General features: G+C 37.8%; 2 protein-coding genes and 1 long non-coding RNA gene across 16 annotated transcripts in view; 1 reads left to right on the forward strand and 2 right to left on the reverse strand.

The window, feature by feature from the left end:
- Positions 1–2930, reverse strand: part of LOC136247377 (kelch domain-containing protein 8A-like) — a 29335-nt gene extending 26405 nt beyond the window's left edge. For 2 of the 4 annotated variants that reach the window (XR_010697446.1, XM_066039049.1), the window contains exon 1: positions 1318–1502. Coding sequence is in view for 2 of the 4 variants with exons in the window: in XM_066039049.1 (XP_065895121.1) it covers positions 1318–1380 (63 nt within the window). In the remaining 2 variants the exon portion in view is untranslated. Of the gene's footprint in view, positions 1–1317; positions 1505–2608 lie in introns of those variants that run through there. The other 2 variants (XM_066039051.1, XM_066039050.1) reach the window with 2 other exon arrangements.
- A 5578-nt stretch (positions 2931–8508) lies between these two features.
- On the forward strand, positions 8509–10695 carry LOC136245380 (uncharacterized). 3 transcript variants are annotated; one of them, XR_010695824.1, is made up of 9 exons: positions 8509–8934; positions 9089–9355; positions 9405–9465; positions 9521–9697; positions 9748–10143; positions 10194–10279; positions 10331–10418; positions 10473–10539; positions 10591–10695. It is a non-coding gene; the product is annotated as an uncharacterized lncRNA (long non-coding RNA). The 3 variants fall into 3 exon arrangements; XR_010695823.1 differs by having other exon boundaries at positions 8509–9355; XR_010695825.1 differs by having other exon boundaries at positions 8509–9355; positions 9758–10143.
- Positions 10696–11488: 793 nt separating this feature from the next.
- LOC136247378 (uncharacterized) overlaps positions 11489–19296 on the reverse strand; it is a 28231-nt gene continuing 20423 nt past the window's right edge. For 8 of the 9 annotated variants that reach the window (XM_066039058.1, XM_066039055.1, XM_066039053.1 and 5 more), the window contains 3 exons: positions 14683–14817; positions 12856–12994; positions 11489–12708 (listed from right to left, as the gene is read on the reverse strand). In XM_066039058.1, the coding sequence (XP_065895130.1) occupies positions 12601–12708; positions 12856–12994; positions 14683–14774 (339 nt within the window). In that variant the 5' untranslated portion in view covers positions 14775–14817 and the 3' untranslated portion in view covers positions 11489–12600. Of the gene's footprint in view, positions 12709–12855; positions 12995–13415; positions 13553–14682; positions 14818–19296 lie in introns of all 9 variants that reach the window. The other variant, XR_010697447.1, reaches the window with a different exon arrangement.

Here is a 19296-nt window from a genome sequence, read left to right on the forward strand (position 1 = left end):
TCGACACCTTTCTACAAAGAGATCTACGAATTGATGCATCAGTAACTCGACTTTAGCGTATTAATTCTCTGTTAAGTGGACAGTACGGGCAATGGGTTTACTTCAGTTCGATCAACAAAGGATGGATAAGTACACAAAACAAATTGTAAGTTAAGAAGACGTTGTTTCGGGAGGGTAGAGCTAGCCAAAATCTGTCGCCGCCATTCAAACAGCAAGATTTGAACACGGAGATATGGACTAATGACTTCGCTGGTTCGATTCCTTATCCTAAGTTATACTTACGGAATGAATTTTACGCTCATAGAGAGAACAGTTCCAGAGTTACAGCTAGCTAAAGTTCTAATCGCTTGGGTCTGTCAGCGAGTTTTGTCACTGTTTTTGCGTCCACAACCACCTTTCCGTCTTATTCGAAGTAAAGAACAAGATTACTGTATCAAACAACACGAAATTCACTACAGAACAATGGATTTTTCCCGGGCTGGATGTAATGCCCTTTCCTACCACCCCCCAGCACAAGAGGCAAACGTGCTGGACAAGAACTGAAAATCGGGACATCTAAAAGTCCCTAGGGCCATTTGTTAGGCCCATTTCCGGGGAAGCATCTGGTGATCTAAACGAGATGGAGCGGCTTCCACGGATGCACATCGTCGCTGACCTCAACAGGGAGAAAGACAGGGTACAGCGAATCCACGCCAAAGTACTACTGTACGATAAAGCACTACGTTTGGAAAGGAGCTCAGCAAGCCGGCGATGGATTAGTGTTTTCTCCTTCCAGTCAACACCAATTAATTAACGGTTCGGATAGTCCAGCACGTAAGTACAGCAAGTATGCGGAGATTCCTATCCCGAGGTGTAAAGGATCTATACTCTATGCTAAAAAATAATTCACTCTATGCTAGGAAAATTTTTAATATGCTATTGCGAAGCCCGGAAAATCATACTGAACGACATTCATTATTTATTATTATTATTAGCACTTTACAGTGACCAGCACTGGAGGTCTGACAGCAACATGTGCTGCAGCCTTAGGATTACCTAACCTAATTTCAAGGACTTAGACCTAGTGACTTGACTAAGTAGTACGACTCCTCGCAATAGAACAAGTATGTTTCGTACGTCCATATCTAGCTCACTTTGTAATGCCAAAATTAATTACATGAATTCTAGGAGAGTTTTCGCAATAGAGCGCTCGATGCTTTGCCCGGAAATCCGAAGCCGTAGCAACTTGTAGCTACTTTTGTCCGATCACGCCTTAGGCCGCAACACGTCTATAGCTATCCACAACTTGGTTGATTATAGCTAGCTATAGTGACTCACTGTTCTTAAATTTGTAGCGTTTGCACTATGTTGAAAACTACATGTCCCGTCTCCTTGTGCCATCAACCTCGGTAGCTTCTTTCTATAATAACTTTCTCATTCATTGGATGAAAATGAAATATAGAAGATTGATGAAACATCGTAGAATCTTGCCATATACGGCTACGTATGTAGCTAACTGCATACGTGTTAAATTGAAATCGAAAAAACTAAAGCGTGGTTAAAACCGAAAGTGGCGAAACAATGCCAAACTGAAATAGTTGGTAGCATAATCGCTGAGTCTTGCAGAGTATGTACGATGCTCCCAAAACTGAAAGCCTTTGGTCATTTCTGTGCGATAAACACGGTTGGCCTTATGGGAACTTGCCCACCCAATTTTCGCACACGCTCACTATTTCCGGCTACAAGAGTCAACTATCAATTAACGGGCACTATGGTTTTCGAACAGCTGCCACTCACTTTATAGAAATCCAACAGCTTAGGTTATTATACCACAAAGTAGTCTACACTAAGCAGCAATTATCCTCCAATAATCAGGTATGTAAGATTATTAGCGTGAGAGCTGCAGCTAATAGTATGCAATGGTATTAGTAGCCAAATGAAACTCTTTGCAGATGATTGCTTAATATACAAAGTTATTCACAGTTCAACAGACCATCAAACACTCCAACAAGACCTTACAATACTGTCAAAGTGGGCAGATAAATGGCAAATGGCTTTTAACATCAGCAAATGTAAGATAATGCAAATTTCTAATCACCATAACAAAAGTTTATTTTCGTATGTAATGAATGGCACCTCACTGGCAGTTACAGAACAACATTTGTATCTTGGAGTAAAGTTACATCACAGACTTTCATGGAAGCCACATATAGATTACATCTGCAATAAGGCAAACAGAGCTGTTGGTTTTTTGCGACGAAATCTACAGCATTGTCCTAGCCATCTACGTGAGCTAGCATATAAACAATTTGTCTTGCCTATTTTAGAGTATTGTTCCCCAATATGGGATCCATATCACCAAACCAACATAAATCAAGTAGAGATGGTCCAACATAGAGCTGCTCGTTTTGTCACAGGTCAACCATGGAGACGAAATAATAGAGACAGCATCACTAACATCCTTGAAAACTTGCAATGGCCTACACTACAAGAACGTCGCAAATCAGCTAGACTAGTTTTACTATATAAAGTACTACATGATTTATTAATTATACCGAACTGTTATCTCCCATTTAAATCTACTGTATTACGGACCCGACACTCACATAACTTTAAACTAGTACCTTACCAACCAAGAATTGATGTATATAAATATTCCTTCCTCCCAAGAACTGTACCAGAATGGAATAGATTAGATGCTGAGATTATTGAGACTGACTGTGTTGAAGAATTTAAGCAAAAATTAGCCCCTTTTATGTATATGGTTAAGTAACTTATCGTAAATGTATATATTTTTATAGTTTATTATTGTAATTGTACATATGTATATAATTAAGTAACTTGTCGTAATTGTACATACTTATATAGTTAAGTAACTAATTGAAATTGTACACATGTAATTGCACATCAGCATTATACCCCTGGAGGGTCCTGCTGATTAACAATAAATAAATAATGTCCAATAAATTCCAGCTAGGTTCGAACAAAACCATCCATTTATGAACATTGCGTTTTACTACCAGAAAACAATGTCCAATTTTTTCAAATTTATGTATAATGTATCTGTGTTCATTAGCTACCAATGACCAGAAAATAGTTTCGATACCTGTAGCATTATTATTATTATTATTATTGTTACTGAGCAGACAGCACAGCTGATATGCTCAGGAAAAAAAGCAATCATAAATGAATTTAGCTAAGTAGTTACAAAGATTACAGTTATTGAGTTCCATACAATGTTTGCAGCATAGGCGGCGGAAAGGGGGGGCTAGGGGGCTAAAGCCCCCCTAGGTCTGCTGAGGGGGGCTTAGCCCCCCCTCAGAATGATATCACACCTAAATTATCTTTCTTGGAGTGGGGCTGAAAACCGTGATAAAGATCGAGATACTCTAATAGAACAGTCACTCTAATAAAGTAGTCAGTGTGTAGCGAGCTATGTAAGGATTTTTATGTAGTTTATCAGCTAGAAATGGTAGCTGGTGAGGTGGAAAGCTCTTGTGAGTTGGTTGTAACCTTTTTTTTTTTTTTTTTTTTTGGCCTCACTTTACCAAACTATAGAAATAAGTCTGGGTCAGCTCAACGGAGCCCCCCTCGTATCAACTACTTCCTCCGCCGCTGGTTTGCAGTTCCGCTGAAAAAGAGTCAATATTAGCTGAAAAAAAAATATATATACCTAATCTAAAAAAAAAAAAAAAAAAAAAAAATATTAGCTAATGCTCTCAATGATGGAAGATGGTAAGTCGTTCCAATCCTTAACTGATCTTGAGAAAAAGCTCTGTTGGTATGAATAGGAGAATGAGTTTGGTAGAATAAAACGATGTGGGTGATATAGTCTGGTGGATCTTGTCATTGAAATAAAGTGAGGAGGAATTGACTGAATAATCTTGATGTAAAATTTTAAAAGTGCTTGTAATTTGGATATATTACGTCTCAGCTGAAGGCTTGGCCAAGAAAGATGCTGTAACATAGCTGTGAAGAGATCGAGGGAGTAAGAGCCTTACGATATTTGGCGGTATTTTCGAACGCCATTAATTTTTTTATTTAGTCATGCCCACCAGTAGAGTTTTATACTTCTGCAAGAATTGCACCAGTGCTAAAGTACAGAAACCGGTAATTAAACACCTTGCATGTATAGAACTGTAATGTGAAGTTGATATCAAGGATATTTTCGTTGTTGCACTGCATTTTCAGCTCCTACATGAAGGAGATGCAAAAAAGTGAAAAAATAAAGTAAGGGAAAGCAACCTCCTGACCATCTCTATATGTTAGTCTAGGTGGCCCACTACAAATATCATCATAAAAATGAGGGGCTTTCCTTTTTCTACTTTATATGGGCGCAAAAAGATGCATGCTTTGTTGAAATTTCGCTACTTTATGCACCCATATAAGGTAGATAAAGCAATCACTGTGAAAAAGGTGGGATATAAGATGGTATTTCCAGTGGCTTATTGAATACAAATAAGCCTTAATATAAGCCCTGTATTATACTCATGTTATACTTTAGTATAATGCATACTATACTATTACATATATGGTTTCAGTTTATTTACCACAATACCTAAAATAGCTTATATCAAATATAATGCCCACACTATACCATCACACATATGGGTTTAAACATTAACTAAAGCCTTACATGTGATTGTTAGTATACTACAGGTTATATCAAGCTTTTTTGTATTCAATAAGCCACTGGAAATACCATCTTATATCCCTCTTTTTTCATAGTGAATGCCCTTTAAATTTTATGGTTGTATTTGTGGTGGGCCACCTAGGCTAACATATAGGGATGGTCAGGAAGTTGCTTCTCTTTACTTCATTTTTCACTCTTTTGCATCTCTTTCATGTAGGAGCTAAAATGCAGTGCAACAACGAAAATATCCTTGATATCAACTTCACAGTACAGTTCTATACATACAAGGTGTTCATTTATCGGTTTCTGTACTTTAGCACTGGTGCAGAAGCATAAAATCTACTGGTGGGCATAGCAAAATAAAAAATGAATAGCGTTCGAAAATACCGCCAAATATCGTAAGGCTCTTACTCCCTCTATGCTACAAATATCGAAACCATTTTCTGGTCATTGGTAGCTAATGAACACAGGTATATTACACATAAATTTGAAAAAAAATGGGCATTATTTTCTGGGAGTGAACGCAATGTTCGTAAATGGATGATTTTGTTCGAACCTGGAATTTATCGGACCTTGCATACTATTACCTGCAGCTCTCACGCTATTAATCCTACACACCTGATTATTGGAGGATAATTGCTGCTTAGTGTAGGCTACTTTGTGGTGTAATAGCTTAAGCTGATGGATTTTCCTGAAGTGAGTGGCAGCTGTTCGAAAACCATAGTTCCCGATTGATAGCTGACTCTATATAACCTGATATGGTTGCTATATAGTCTTGGGAATCAGGTTGGTTTTACCCGGATTATAAGAATAAAACGGCTGTTTTGGGCTCAACTCGAGAAAGCCATTGTCACTAAACAACACTATCCTTACCATCACTGTTGTATAGACGCCAGAGGGGTGATTTAATTTTTCTAAACAAAATTCTTAACAACTACTTCAGCTCTGACTTTACCAATCTATACACCTACTCCACTACTACTACTACTATCAGGGGACACCAGTTCAAATTATTCAATCAACAGATTGTTATGCAGATCTAATTATGTTATGAACAGAGTGATTAATGAGTGGAACAGTTTACCTACCTCTGTTGTAGAAAGTTCTTCAATTAACATTTTAAAATCGCTGTTAGATAATTATTTTTTAGATTTTAGATTTACTTTTGTATAACGCATTGATAGGGTATACAGGCTTTGCCTTTACCCGTATTTAATCATAATCATAATCATAATAAAAAAACACTTCAAATGAACAACAGTGAATCATGTGGAAATAAGGTGTGAAAATGTTAAATATATTAAATACAATGTTAGATATATTAAATACTTGTATGTCGATTTGTCGATGTAAACGTTGTGGGACTCTTCTGTCGTACTTTTCAAAGTGTCAAAATTCTTGTGCCCATGCATTTTTACCAATTATCAGCCATAACTCGCCCAGAACGCGCTAACCTGCACTACTTAACAATCTGTTACACTACTCTCGTATTTGCTCCTGACAACGTGGTTTCATCAGGGCCGCCCACAGGGGGGGGGGGGGGCAACTGGGGAATTTTTCCCCGGGTCCCAGCCTGAAAGGGGCCCCCTGAATACCTGTTTAAAAGATCGATATACTCTAATAGAGCAGTCAGATCTAAATACTCTAATAGAGCAGTCACAGTATTCTTCAGAGGAGCAGTGTAGCAAGCTTATAGATAAAGAGATATGGTTGGTGATGGGTAGTTATTGTCATTGCCAGGAGGTTGTGACCTTTTTTTTTTTTTTGGTCTTCACCTTACAACTTGGGTCAAGGGCCCCACTTTAACTCTTTGCCCTGGGCCCCTTAATTTCTCTGGGCGGCCCTGGGTTTCATTTTAGAATGACAGTCTCAACAAAGCTGAGACGAAGTAAACTCGTACTCCAATCTTTTTTCCCAGGGCATCCAGCACCACTTGCCACCACCCCTAGCACTAGATGTTGAAGTGCTAGCCAAAAGAAAGACTAAATATTTATTGGATTAAGGGAAAGGCACCTGACCTATCAGAGCAAGGTCAAGAGCCCTATGGCTGGCTGGACAGCCACTGTGGGAGCGTGCTCCCCTGAGACAAACAATTGCTGAACGCAGCAGTGAAAAAACTAAGGCAACAGCGTAGCCAGGCCATAACACTACTGTAAGGAACACCCCTTTTCAACGACAGCAAATAGGCCAGACTTTTGTAAACAACATTAGTACACCCACTCATTCCACCAAATGTGGAAAACACTAACGGTACAAAAGAGCCCATCTCAACTTCTCTGATCCTTAGCTCATATTTTCTGCATTTTTCCTTCTCAAATCGCCGATACAGTGAAGACACTGTAGTGGTGCAGTATAATGAAGCAGTTGGGTTGAAAACCTTGACATCAAAAAAGTCTTCTGGTGTTGGCCACCCCAGAACCCATCAGCTGAGATGTGCCCCATCCTCAGCAATTGCCGTTGAGTATGTGAGTGTTTCACCTGAAAGGGTCTGTAAGGAAGGTTCCACACACACACCAGAACACACTTCTGATAGGGCATCAGCAGTAAAGTCCATTAATTCATTATGCCTAAGGGTGGGATAACCACCAGTGGGACAATTCATAGCATGATCGACAGAGAATCCCTTACCACAAACGCACTGTGTAGGCAAACCAGATGGAAGCCACCCATAGCGCAAGCAAAGTGCATCACGAAAAGTGCCCTTATGCAAAGCAAAGCCGTGCTCATCAACAGGCAAAGCTGAAAGCCAAGATAAAGCCCCCTTCTCACTAGACAGTGCCATGATTCTCTGTAGATCAGCAGACAATGATTGGTGCAAACTAGAAGCTGATGGCATGCCGGCGTACACTGTGAAAAAAGAGGAATATAAGATGTTGTATCTAATGGCTTAAACTATACAAATAATCTCAGTATAGTCTTGCATTATACTGACTATCTTATACTTTAGTATAAACACCATCTTATATTATGGAAAACAGATTATACTTTAGTTTAATACACATTCTTTGTATGGCTTTGTTTACTTAACTAAATGTGTTAACTTTTTAGCTTCACCATCTCATTATTCATGGACTTTTGTTTATACAGAGAGCACGTGGCTTAAGATTTTTTTACTGTATCAAAACAAAGACATGATGATTTTACAATAAGTGCACTTCTGTATAACTAGCTAGCTTTGTTGTGATGATTTCATACGCACACATTTTCATACAGCAAAGCATATAATACCAAAAAATTAATTATTCAATCAATTCTTTCTAAGAGTCATGCAAATCCAGATTCTCTTGCACAGTTAGCACACCTGCAAAGGTTCGTAGTAATGCTTGTTTAAAATTGAAGGGGTCAGTGGTGTGTGCATGCGTATCAGATGCAACTAAATCGCCATCTTTGTCGCTATTGTTGTATCAGAGTAGTCTCGCGTGGCCAGACCGCTTTTTTTCTCTGTTATTGAGTAGGGAGAAAAAAGGGTCTGGTCCAGTTCGAATCCCACACTCGTCTTGACACTACCGGGATAATTGGGTAGTGTTAACCAAACAAACGTGATGCATCTTTAAATAGTAGCCGCTCGCGTCTTTGATGTATCACGTTTCTTTGGTTAAAACTACCCAATTATCCGGGGAAGTGTCAAGACGAGTGTGGGGTTCGAACCGGACCAGACCCTTTTTTCTCCCTACCCAATGACAAAGAGAAAAAAGCGGTCTGGCCACGCGAGACTAGTATCAGAGGGAGATAAACGTCACAATTACATGAACAAATAATTAATTACAAAGGGTCAGGAGTCCAGTCTCAGGGTTACCAAGTTATTACTAAAAAGTATGGAGCCCTGGCAAGACCAAAAAAATAAAATAAATAAACTAAACAACTATACATGGCTTCTCAACAGGTAAACAGCCTAAGTAATGGAAGCTAGGGAATTAAAGATCCTGTATGAACAGGAGATTGCAACACGAGCTGCTTGCTGAATTCGGAAAAGTCGAAGCTGCTTCATTAGTTGATATGGCACCACAGTTCAGTGCTTCTCGTACTGGTGACATTAACGAAAACAGTTCTTCATCAATTACAGGCCAGTCAAACGCAGCTCGAGTCGAGGGTTGCGAAGAGGAGTTTCTGGGAGCTCGAACATGATCAAACACGCCTTTTGTAGATGTGAGAGATAATGATGGTGTATCTCGCGGAGAGAGTGTGTGCGATCGGTGCCATCGTCCAATGAGCCATGCTCCGCACGGTGATAGTTATGGACCACAACTGTACATCCCTGCTGGCTGTAGTGGTGAAGTGGCGTGGTGGACAACCTACGATGGCAGTGATCAAAACATCTCTAGGTGAGTAAGTATTAGACTGAAATGATAGCTTGTACGATAGGTTTAGCTGTATTAAATTGTTTATTTTGTATTGTATGACAATGGCCTAGCGGCAAATGATTCAACTTTGGTGTTGCTGTGTATGTATTACATGTTTTATAACCTGTTATCTCAGCTTATGGTAGATGACGAGTGGACACAGTTCATCAGCCATCAACGGTAAGAGTATGCATGGTCTGCTGTTACGATTTTGTATGTTATCTCTTCATGCGTACATTTTCTTTTCGGACCTCTTAGTTCTCCAGGTTGTCAGTGTATGACATCTGCAGTGTTAATTTCCTTCAATGGCAGCTGCTTCCTTTACAGATTCTGGTAGCGACCATATGTGGACAGTTGTGTTTTTTTCACGGACTTGTTTAACCTTGTGTAATTACTTATAGCTGTAAGTGCATTAAGTCTGATTGTGTTTTTATTCATTTTCTTTTCAAAAGGGCAGGAATTACAGACTTAGTCTCAGCTTTAGGAGATTCTTCTTATTGCTAATATCTGCAAGTAAGTACATTGAGAGCGTCCAGTATATAGTTTATACATATTTACCTTCGTTTAGGTTTGTGGAAACTGGTCTCATTTCTTCTGGGAACCGGTCTTATTCATGTTTTCTGCTACTTTTTATCAACAGCTGACGGCTCTACATCTGGCATTGTGAATGAGTTGAGTGCTTTCAAGAACCTGTTCCATCTTGTTTGTCCTCATTTCACTGACCATGCTCGTATTGCTAACAAAAGTAAGTTCACTGATAGTATGCAAATTATAGTTTATTTAGGCTTGTTTTAGTTGTACTTAGTGATTACAAGATTCTTGGACTTGGTTATCAGTGTATCAGATGCTTCTTGTGAGCTTATGTAACAGACATAAAAATGGCCATGTGGTACGAGTATTTTTGTGAGTTTTGGGTATGGGCAAATGTCAGACGAAGATTTTTGAATGATTATATCTCAGCCAAGAGTGAATATATCAAACTCTAACTAGTAGGTATGCTAGCCAAAGAATAGGGATTTAACATAAATCAATGCTTATTTTAACACTTGATAACCATACCTACTAGTTACAGCTTGATATCATTGTTTTTGGCTAAAAATGACCATTCGAAAATCTTCGTCTGATATTAGTCCAACAAAGTCACATACTAAGTGACTGTTTTATGTCTGGTTAGACTCACTGATAACAACTGTAAGTACACCAATTAATCCAGAATATGAATTATGATTGCCTCCATTTAGGGTTGTGAGACCTGGTCTTATCAGACTTGTCTTAGTTCTACATGGATTGTCAGTCTCAGACTCAGTTTTAAAAGATTGCTACAACTGTAAGTACAATGATTGTTCAGTATATGCATTATATTTACCATCCTTAATAGAGTTATGGGACCTAGCCGCTGTTCTACATGGTAATGCTAGGTTTCCAGACAAGGTCTTGGTTTTATGAGATTCTTATTGTTACTAACTGTAAGTCCAACGATTATCCAGATACATATTACATTTACCATCTTTGTATTAAAGCTGTGGGACTGTTCTACCAGACGACTAACAGATTGTCACAGAGTTCTACATGGTGATGATAATACAGGTAATTTGTAATGGAACTTGTGAATTGTATTTACTGTCTTACCTGCTGCAGTTAGATTAAGACTAATAAATGACGAAATTGATTTGATACTGTCATGGCTGGCCAAGGAGACATTGATTTTACTAGCTGTACCTATTGTGGTTTTAACATATTTACATAATTAAATTCATTACAAATGTAATTATAAAACTATTTAATTAAGGTAGCCACAGATTATGGGAAAGTAAAAAAGTACAGTAGTATAGTAGCCAATACATGGTTGAAATATGCTTAGTATAGTGACTATTGTCTGATAATACACTGCACTATACTAGTGATTTAATCTCTAATATATGACTGTCTTAAATGTATTTAATAAGCTTGTTATAGTAAAGTCCTAATCTAATAATATATGCTGTACTATTTCATTCCAATACTAACATAATAAGACTGTTATAGATCTTATTATTCTGAGCTTTTTTCACAGTGGTACATTTTCTGCCCTGCGGAAGTGATTATGTAACGACTGTGACGTCAGGTGTACCACTCTATAGCCAAGTGTATAATAATAATATCCTCGAGCTCCCACCCGCATCACTTTTTGTTCTAATGGGTGACAGGAAACAAGCAATAATGATGGCCTAATTAAAAAATAACAGTCAGCCATTTTCCACTAAAAGCGCCTTATGTTTTAATTTCAGGTTTCTAGCTAGTTTGGTATTAAAAAATACAGAGATGTAGTAAGGAATAAGAAGGCGAATAGCTAGCTAGCGTTCACTTAGAGTAAGGTTAACAGTACATGCAGTAGTCATCTTGTGTAGGTAAGCCTAGTGATGCATACTGTAACACATAATGGTTAAATGCTGTATTGATGTCCATATGAAGATGGGCATGTGTGTGTTGTACAGTTGAATGGCTTGCCCGCCCAATGTCTTGGCATGGCGAAAAGTCTGGCAATGCTACTGTTTTGGTCATAATTATGTATTGTTATTGCAATATTATTACAAGTGATCATGAAATGTATGCTCAACTGATAGCTAAATATAGAAAGACCATACCATATAATAAACTATACAAAAATACAATGATTTACTAAGTGATTACAAATACATGTAATTCCGTCCAGAGTAGTTGCAGATCTGTTCCTTGCTCCCACAACACAGAGTTATGTGGCCATGGAGAACTGCCAATCTCACTTACATTAATGACCATCTGTAAATAATTTTCTTTTGGGTAACGTTTTTTTAGTGTAGTCAGTGTTTATATTTCTGTCTAGTCTAATAGCACACAAGTATAATGTTATCAGTTTGGCAGAGTTCATCACAGGAGATGTGTTACCTTCAGTTGTCAAAGATGCTTCATCCATAACTACATGTACCAGTCCACCATGAGCTGAAACTGACATCATAAAGTTGTCAGGTACATCTTTGGAGGCTTTCGCAATGAATAATTTTGTCTGGTTAATGTAGTTATGGGAAAATAACAAATTGTATACAAGGACTCTTATACACTTGAGTTCCTTATTTGCAATATTTGGATAAATAATTGTTGTATAGGTTTTAATGAACAGTAGTTTAGTGATGTTAAAAAAGATATCATGGATGTATTCAATTTCTTTCATTGAAAATTGAGTGTTTCTGCATATTCACATATAAGTCCTTTTATAGCAGAACATTTCTCAAGCAAGCCAATGATACTTCTTGGTGGGCCCTAAAATGCAATAATTTACTCCTACAGTAAGTGTGTCAACTGCATTCGGCCCAGTATTTTCCACAATAAGACATCATTCTTGATTACAGGAATACATATTTGAAGTAAATTGAGTCCTTTTAGGTTATCACATTAACCAGTTATCACAGTAACCAGCAATTGCCTCAGACCTTCTAAGGTTTTCACACAATTTAAACAAAACCTCAGATTGAGATTGTGAAGATTGGGAAAAACAATAGCTAGTGAACAGATTAAAGTTGGAGGCAATGAGCAAGATCAAAATGATGTTGCATAATTAAGGTTGTATGGTTTAGCAATACGTGGTCTAATGCTCTCGGTCAACGTAACCCCATACACTATCCTCCCACCATACTAACAATTGGTCATCAGCACTAAATATTTGTTCACTCTGAGTATACCAAAGTCAATAAGCTTCAAGATGAAGTAGTCACTTGTCCAAAACTCTCGATCAGTAGTAAACTGTGGAAATGCACAAGAAAAGTTTAAACGTAATTTGTCACATATATTGAACATTTAAGTTAGCAGTGGTACAGTATCTTGAGTGGCAGTTAAATCTGGCCAAACTGTGTCAGAAAATAGTTCTGTGATGTTGTTTTTGTCACCCACCTTAAGCTCCAGTGTTTGTAGACGTCCCATGTGATGTATTACCTTCCTTAGTTGCTCTGGGTATAAATTGGTTGATGGTAGACTTTGATGTTGTAAATTACTACAGCACTGCATTATCTCTATCAGTGTTGATGGCACTCTAGAGTAAGGAATAGATAATAATTTGACATGAGTAGCAACTCATGATCAGTAGCTAAATACCACACTTAGTATTATATCTACATAACACCAAATTGCAGCTCTCCAACATGGAAAAAATTCAAGTACTGCTCAAGTTCCTCTGTAGTAAAAAGGTCAACATTTTAAACATCCCAATTCTGAAAAGTGTCCATCATACAGAGGTTCTACTGTATACACACACAAACATCTATGCACACACAATTTTGTTCTGTACATGTCTATATTTTAGGCAACTGATTATTTTAGTTGTCATTACTGGCTGCACCTTTTATGGTATACTGTTAAAATCCATTGATCATTTGAATTATAACAGTACAGAAAAGAAGAATTTTTAAAGAGTAATAACTGTTTGACTACTTTGTGAAATATGCTTGCTCTACCTATTGGTCAGCAGATTCTTCCAAAGCACGAGCGGTGCATTATTGTTTACCCTCAATTTTAACAACTCAGCAGCTTCACACCGTTCAGATGATGTCAACTTTCATTGTCGGGGTAAGTGATCATACAATAATAGACTCTTAGAAAAAATACACGTACACATGTAATAGAAATACTGTAGCTCAATTGAGGTGGTACTGAACCAATTAAGTCCAGCCGCACAAAACAATTTGTTTCAGCCCACGTGCTTAATGAGCTATTTTACGGTGGCCCAAACCTTCGCTAGTGTACAACTTAATCTATGCCTTTAAAAGTTGGTGTGATAGCGTGTGATACTTTAGTTTAGCATACAAAGTTTCATGCAATAACATGCCTTTATTTTTTGCCAATAAGACCCTCACGTTTTAACCCGATTTTTTAAATAACTTGGCCAATGAACAACCTAGCGTTTAGCCACTTCGGTTCCAACCATTTCTTACCTTGTAGAACTATTCTACGCTTTCCTTTTCACTGATAACAACATGGAAAGGAGTGAAACGCACACCCGTGGGCTACAACATTGGTTAACAATGCCATCAAACTCGAATCGTGAAAATACGAAGCGTACTATTGTAGAGTATCGCTTATCCAATGCCTATACCAAATTTTGATGGTCTGTGGTGCATAAATTTGAAGTTATTTAACGAGAAAGGAGACGATGTAGCTAATCAGGGTGCGGTCCATATAACAGTAATCACGCGATGGCAACTGGTGCCGTTCGCCAGTGCAGTAACCGGAGTTGTGACAAGCTGATAGTTTTAAAGCATGAATAACGTTAGTTATATCAACAAAAGTAGCTGGGCGGTCTGACAGAGCTTGTTCTGTTAGTCATCTGAGATGCTTCGCTGTGGTCTATGAATTTCCACGTTTGTTCGCGCATTACCACAAACATGCTGTACAGTTAACTTTGTGCGGCTGCCCTTAATCAGTTCAGCGCTACCTTAAGTTAATGCATGTTACAATTGAAGGGGTCAGCAGCAAAAGGAGACAAGTGCCATTCGAAAATTCAGGTGATCACATAGTGGGCATTAAACAGAATTTTGGGAGATAGTTGAATTATTGTAATATTTGCTAATAATTAATTTGAGACTGCCACGAACTTTTAAATTTTGTTGCTACAACATTATTCATGTGACTAAAACAAGCCATTCTATTTTATAAAAAAATGGAAAATCTAAAATGGCACATGTCCTTTTTCCACTGACCCCTTCAATTTATAGCATACTGTACCTGCTGATTTTGTGACTATGAGTATTGTAGATGTTTGTGATCTCCAGGTACTGGCCATCTTCATGTTTAAGCTTAGTTGAGCACATCAGCATTCCATATCTTGATGTCTCAAAAACCTCCAAACAAGCATGACCCCTTTCAATAAAAACACATGAGTCACTACAATATGTACAAACAAGTTGTGGACAATCTATAGATGTGTCAGTTACAACTGATTGTGGGTTTACATTTTTCAAATGGGGCTGCAGCTATTTCATCACACTTTCTACATGGAATACACCTTCTTCAAGCAACATGGTGAAATGGCTTACAAGACTACTTTCATGAATGTTAATGCAATCTAACAAATTTACATGCTTCATACATACAATCTCAGAATCTTTTTGCTGGGTTAAAATTTTTGCTCTTGTGGATGAATGGACAGACACACAGACATAAGATTTTTGACTGGTTTTACAGCCAATAATACCATCAGGTACTATTAAAAAACTGGCGGGGTTGTGCCCAATTCTCCCATTTTGTTTTGAGTCGACTTCAGTGAATTCTCTCCCGAAAAAGAACCAAAACCTGGAGAAGACCTCACTTTCAACACTATTGTATTCCAACGTTTGTGGTTTGTGTCAGGCAAGTGGAGAACTTAGTAGAGTCTGTTTGACATTTCACTTGCTCAGTTGTTTGTCAGAGACTCACCTTATGATGATGCTTCTGATAGTTTTTGCCCTCCTGGTTACGTTGTGATGGCTAGACGAGATAGGTATAAGATGGTGGTGGCATATTTATTTTAATACAGGAACATATATTGTTTGAGGAGATCAACCCAACTGCATTTTCGACTACTGAGAAAGCGGAACTAGTCGCTATTACTACTCACTCCTTACTGTTTGTTTGTTGCTATCGTCAACCATCCTTAGTGGATGTAACCTCCGAATTCTTGTGCCAATGCGACAAATTCTAATTCCAAAATGATGAATTCAAGTTTTATTTGCCAAAGTGACTAATTCAATTGCCAAAACCTGTAGCTAAGAAAAGCAAGTGATTAAACCGTGCCAACTAATCAGCACGTGCCTGTTCTACTTTGCTATAAATGAGTTCTTACCCTACACCAATCATCTGGATCAATCGGTTGAACTCAAACACATGACAAACAAACATACAGTACCGACCAGCACAGAAAGTTGAGCAATATGTACTAAATAAATTGTTAGCAGAGGAAGCCACTGATGCATGGTCATGAATAAAAGAACAGCTTGGCATTGTCAGTGAAAAGAACTGGGTACAAAGGAAAGTCCATGATGTGTGTATTGTATGTACTGCAGTTAGTGAAAAGGCACATCTCAGGATGAAGCGACATCAAACAGTGAAAAGTCATGTCCGTAGCTATATCCATTGTCGAGTTATGCTTAGCTGAAGGCATCAGATAGTTAGAAACTCTGTTGCATAGAATGTTTTAAAAAGTCCATAGAAACTTTTTGAAAGGGTTTGGAGTTAATCTGAAGACATTTTTGGGCTTGGCTGTGCCTAACCAATACCGTCTTGAAGGTAAATTGAGGCTGGTTTCAAGGTGATATTTTTGGTTGGAAAAAGCCCAGTTCTGCATGATCCCTATTATACAGTACTACCATACTACATATATGATACACATAATGATGGGTTTCCAGTAAATGTGTTGTTAGTAATAATAATTTATAGGTGCATATGCTACAAATGATTGTGGGTTAGAGTTTTGCAAATACAGTGATATTAAATAAAGTACAAATAAATTAATAACTAAATTACTATAACAATAGTAACTTGAGAACAAAATGACGTACAGGATTTAGATTTGCACCATCGTGGTTCGCCATGAATAGGGGAATCAGTTATTTGGTAAGTTATGCTTTTGTTTACTGCATACAAAGGCAAAACCGTGAAGAAAAATCGATCACTTACAATCGCTTCAATGTGATGTAAACAAATGCCCATAACTTGCGTCTATTGCAATGAGGCAAAGATTTTCTAATTCCTTTTGAGAGGTGAATAACATGATATCCAGGTCTTTCTTGGTAGTCCCTTCCTTCACCAAGAAAAAGTTGCTCAAAAAATCTACGGCAATAATATGCTTGAAAAATATTTTACTCACTGTGTTCAATACTTTATGCTGTCTTGTGTGATTGTGTTGGGTCTTTGCAGATCTGGTCACAAATGGTTTACATACATTACATTTGAATTAGCTCTAATGATAAACATATTTACAACCTGAGTATTGCTACAAAGGCCTCCAAAAAAAAGTGTAGGACCTTTCACAAAAAATGAATAAATGGAATACATGTTTCAAGTTGAATACGATGCATCATTACAAGTCTTTTATAGGTGCACTTGCTACAACTGATTGTGGGTTTGAGTTTTACAAAAAGTGACATGTGAAGAATAAAGCCAATGTTCATTTATGTATCTATGGTGCAGTAATACAGTTTCAGTGTTAGTGGTATGTGATATATTATATAGTTATACACAGGGCCGCCCACAGGGTGGGGGGGGGGGGGGGCAACTGGGGCATTTTGCCCCGGGCCCCAGCCTGAAAGGGGTCCCAGGAGGCCCCATGAAGGGCCCCCTGAATACCTGTTTAAAAGATCGATATACTCTAATAGAGCAGTCAGAGTATTCTTCAGAGGAGCAGTGTAGCAAGCTTATAGATAAGGAGATATGGTTGGTGTTGGGTAGTTATTGTCATTGCCAGCAGGTTGTGACCTTTTTTTTTTTTTTTTTTTTTTTTTTTTTGGTCTTCACCTTACAACTTGGGTGAAGGGCCCCACTTTAACTCTTTACAAGTTCACGTTGTATAACTGTTATGTACCTCTCACCTAATAGGTGGAAACATCCAACACTGCAGCTACATTTCTTTTATAAGGTAGAATGCCGATATCGATTGTGGCGCTCTAAAACTAATGACATTATTACGTATCAAGCATGGCCTTGACCATACAATCACATGGCAATGCCACAATCAATTTTTATGATGAATTTCAATTAGAATAATATTATTAAAAAAGAAATTTGTCAAGGTGGAAGCTTTGATCAAACTAGTAAGGTATGTAACTACGCTTATAAATGTAAATAGAGTTTTATCTGCTGTGCTTGCCTCTTTGATCGCCATTGGCTGCTTTTAGATTGCATGTATAACGTAGTAGTGACGTTCCCTGTATGGCCCCACAATCGAATTACACATGTTACGCTATATAAGAATTCCAGTAAACAGTGTAGCATCTTGCCACCTATTAGTTGAGGTGTTGTGGCTGTCTTAGCCGCCGGCACTTGTGCAATGTAGCACAAAACCGCAGCCAGTGCAATATAAATAATAATTATATTGCACTGCGGTCAGTGCATTATAAGTTATAATGCACTCACTCTGGTTAGTGCAGAAGTGCTATACACGAATTATAGCACTCGCGGCACCTTTGAACTGTCCAAGCAGAGTGGTACATATTGATATATTGGAATATTACGGTGTACTCTAGCTATATCACGATATTAATATCATGCTTACGTATTGATATTCTGATTGTGCAATCACAGAAATGTGAAGGTCTGGTTTTGAGCAATTTAACAGTGTAGCTTACCTGCTTTCACCACTTTTAAAATTTGTTATAAAATAGTGCAGTAGAGTATAATGGCTGGTACTAAACATTGGGAAATTATCGGTCGCCCACACATTTAATTAACTTTGATATGAAGTTCTGGATTTCTACACTATAAAAATGTAGCTGGGTTGTTTCCTGAACTCTTTTAAAACTTGTATAACAGCATTGGTGACTACACAGCTGTTAGATACAGATAGGCTCTTTCAGGCATATTGCACATCACTACACAAGGAAAAAATTATTCTTCAGCGTTTCAAATGATAGTGGTGTTGAATTTTACAAAAGCGTAACACTATATAAAACTTGACAGATTTTATTGATGAGATATGCTATTATTAATATTCAGCAATATATATTTTGTGTTAAAGTGACTTTCCTTGTTTCATTGCTTTTTAAATATAAACATAGAGGGTACAACATTGTACAGGCTTTTTTCTATGAGATTGAGTACTTTACGTCTCTGGAACGTGTCAAGGATGAGATGGCAAGCAATTTGGAGACATATTTGAAGTGTGTCCACCTAAGAGTGATCCAACTTTGCTGAATGGTGAAGTGAAGAGTTTAAATCAAGACCATGAAGATATGTATATAGTTGTAAGAGTGTTCCCATGTGTGTACACTATGGTGCATATCGTGTGTGTGTGTGTACATATGTGCATGCTTGCTTGCATGTGTGCGTTGTTTGTTTTGCGTGTATGTTTGTGTTGTGTGAGTGTATGTGTGTGTGTGTGTGTATGTGTGTGTGTGTGTGTGTGTTTGTGATGTATTTGTGTAGTATGTGGTATGTCTTTGTGTATGTGAGCATGCATGTTTGAGTGCATGTGTACACTATCATGTGTAAAAAAAGAGAAAACATTCAAAATGTTGAATTGCCTGCACATGTACGATGTTTCAAAGTTTTCAAGGCCTGCAAAATATTATGAGTATGTAGTTTTCCGAGCTGACATAATAGAAAATGCATAGTAGAAGAATCTAAACTCCAGTCTCCATGACATAA

Source organism: Dysidea avara, chromosome 2 (genome assembly GCF_963678975.1).
Source record: "Dysidea avara chromosome 2, odDysAvar1.4, whole genome shotgun sequence".
Classification (NCBI taxonomy): domain Eukaryota; kingdom Metazoa; phylum Porifera; class Demospongiae; order Dictyoceratida; family Dysideidae; genus Dysidea; species Dysidea avara.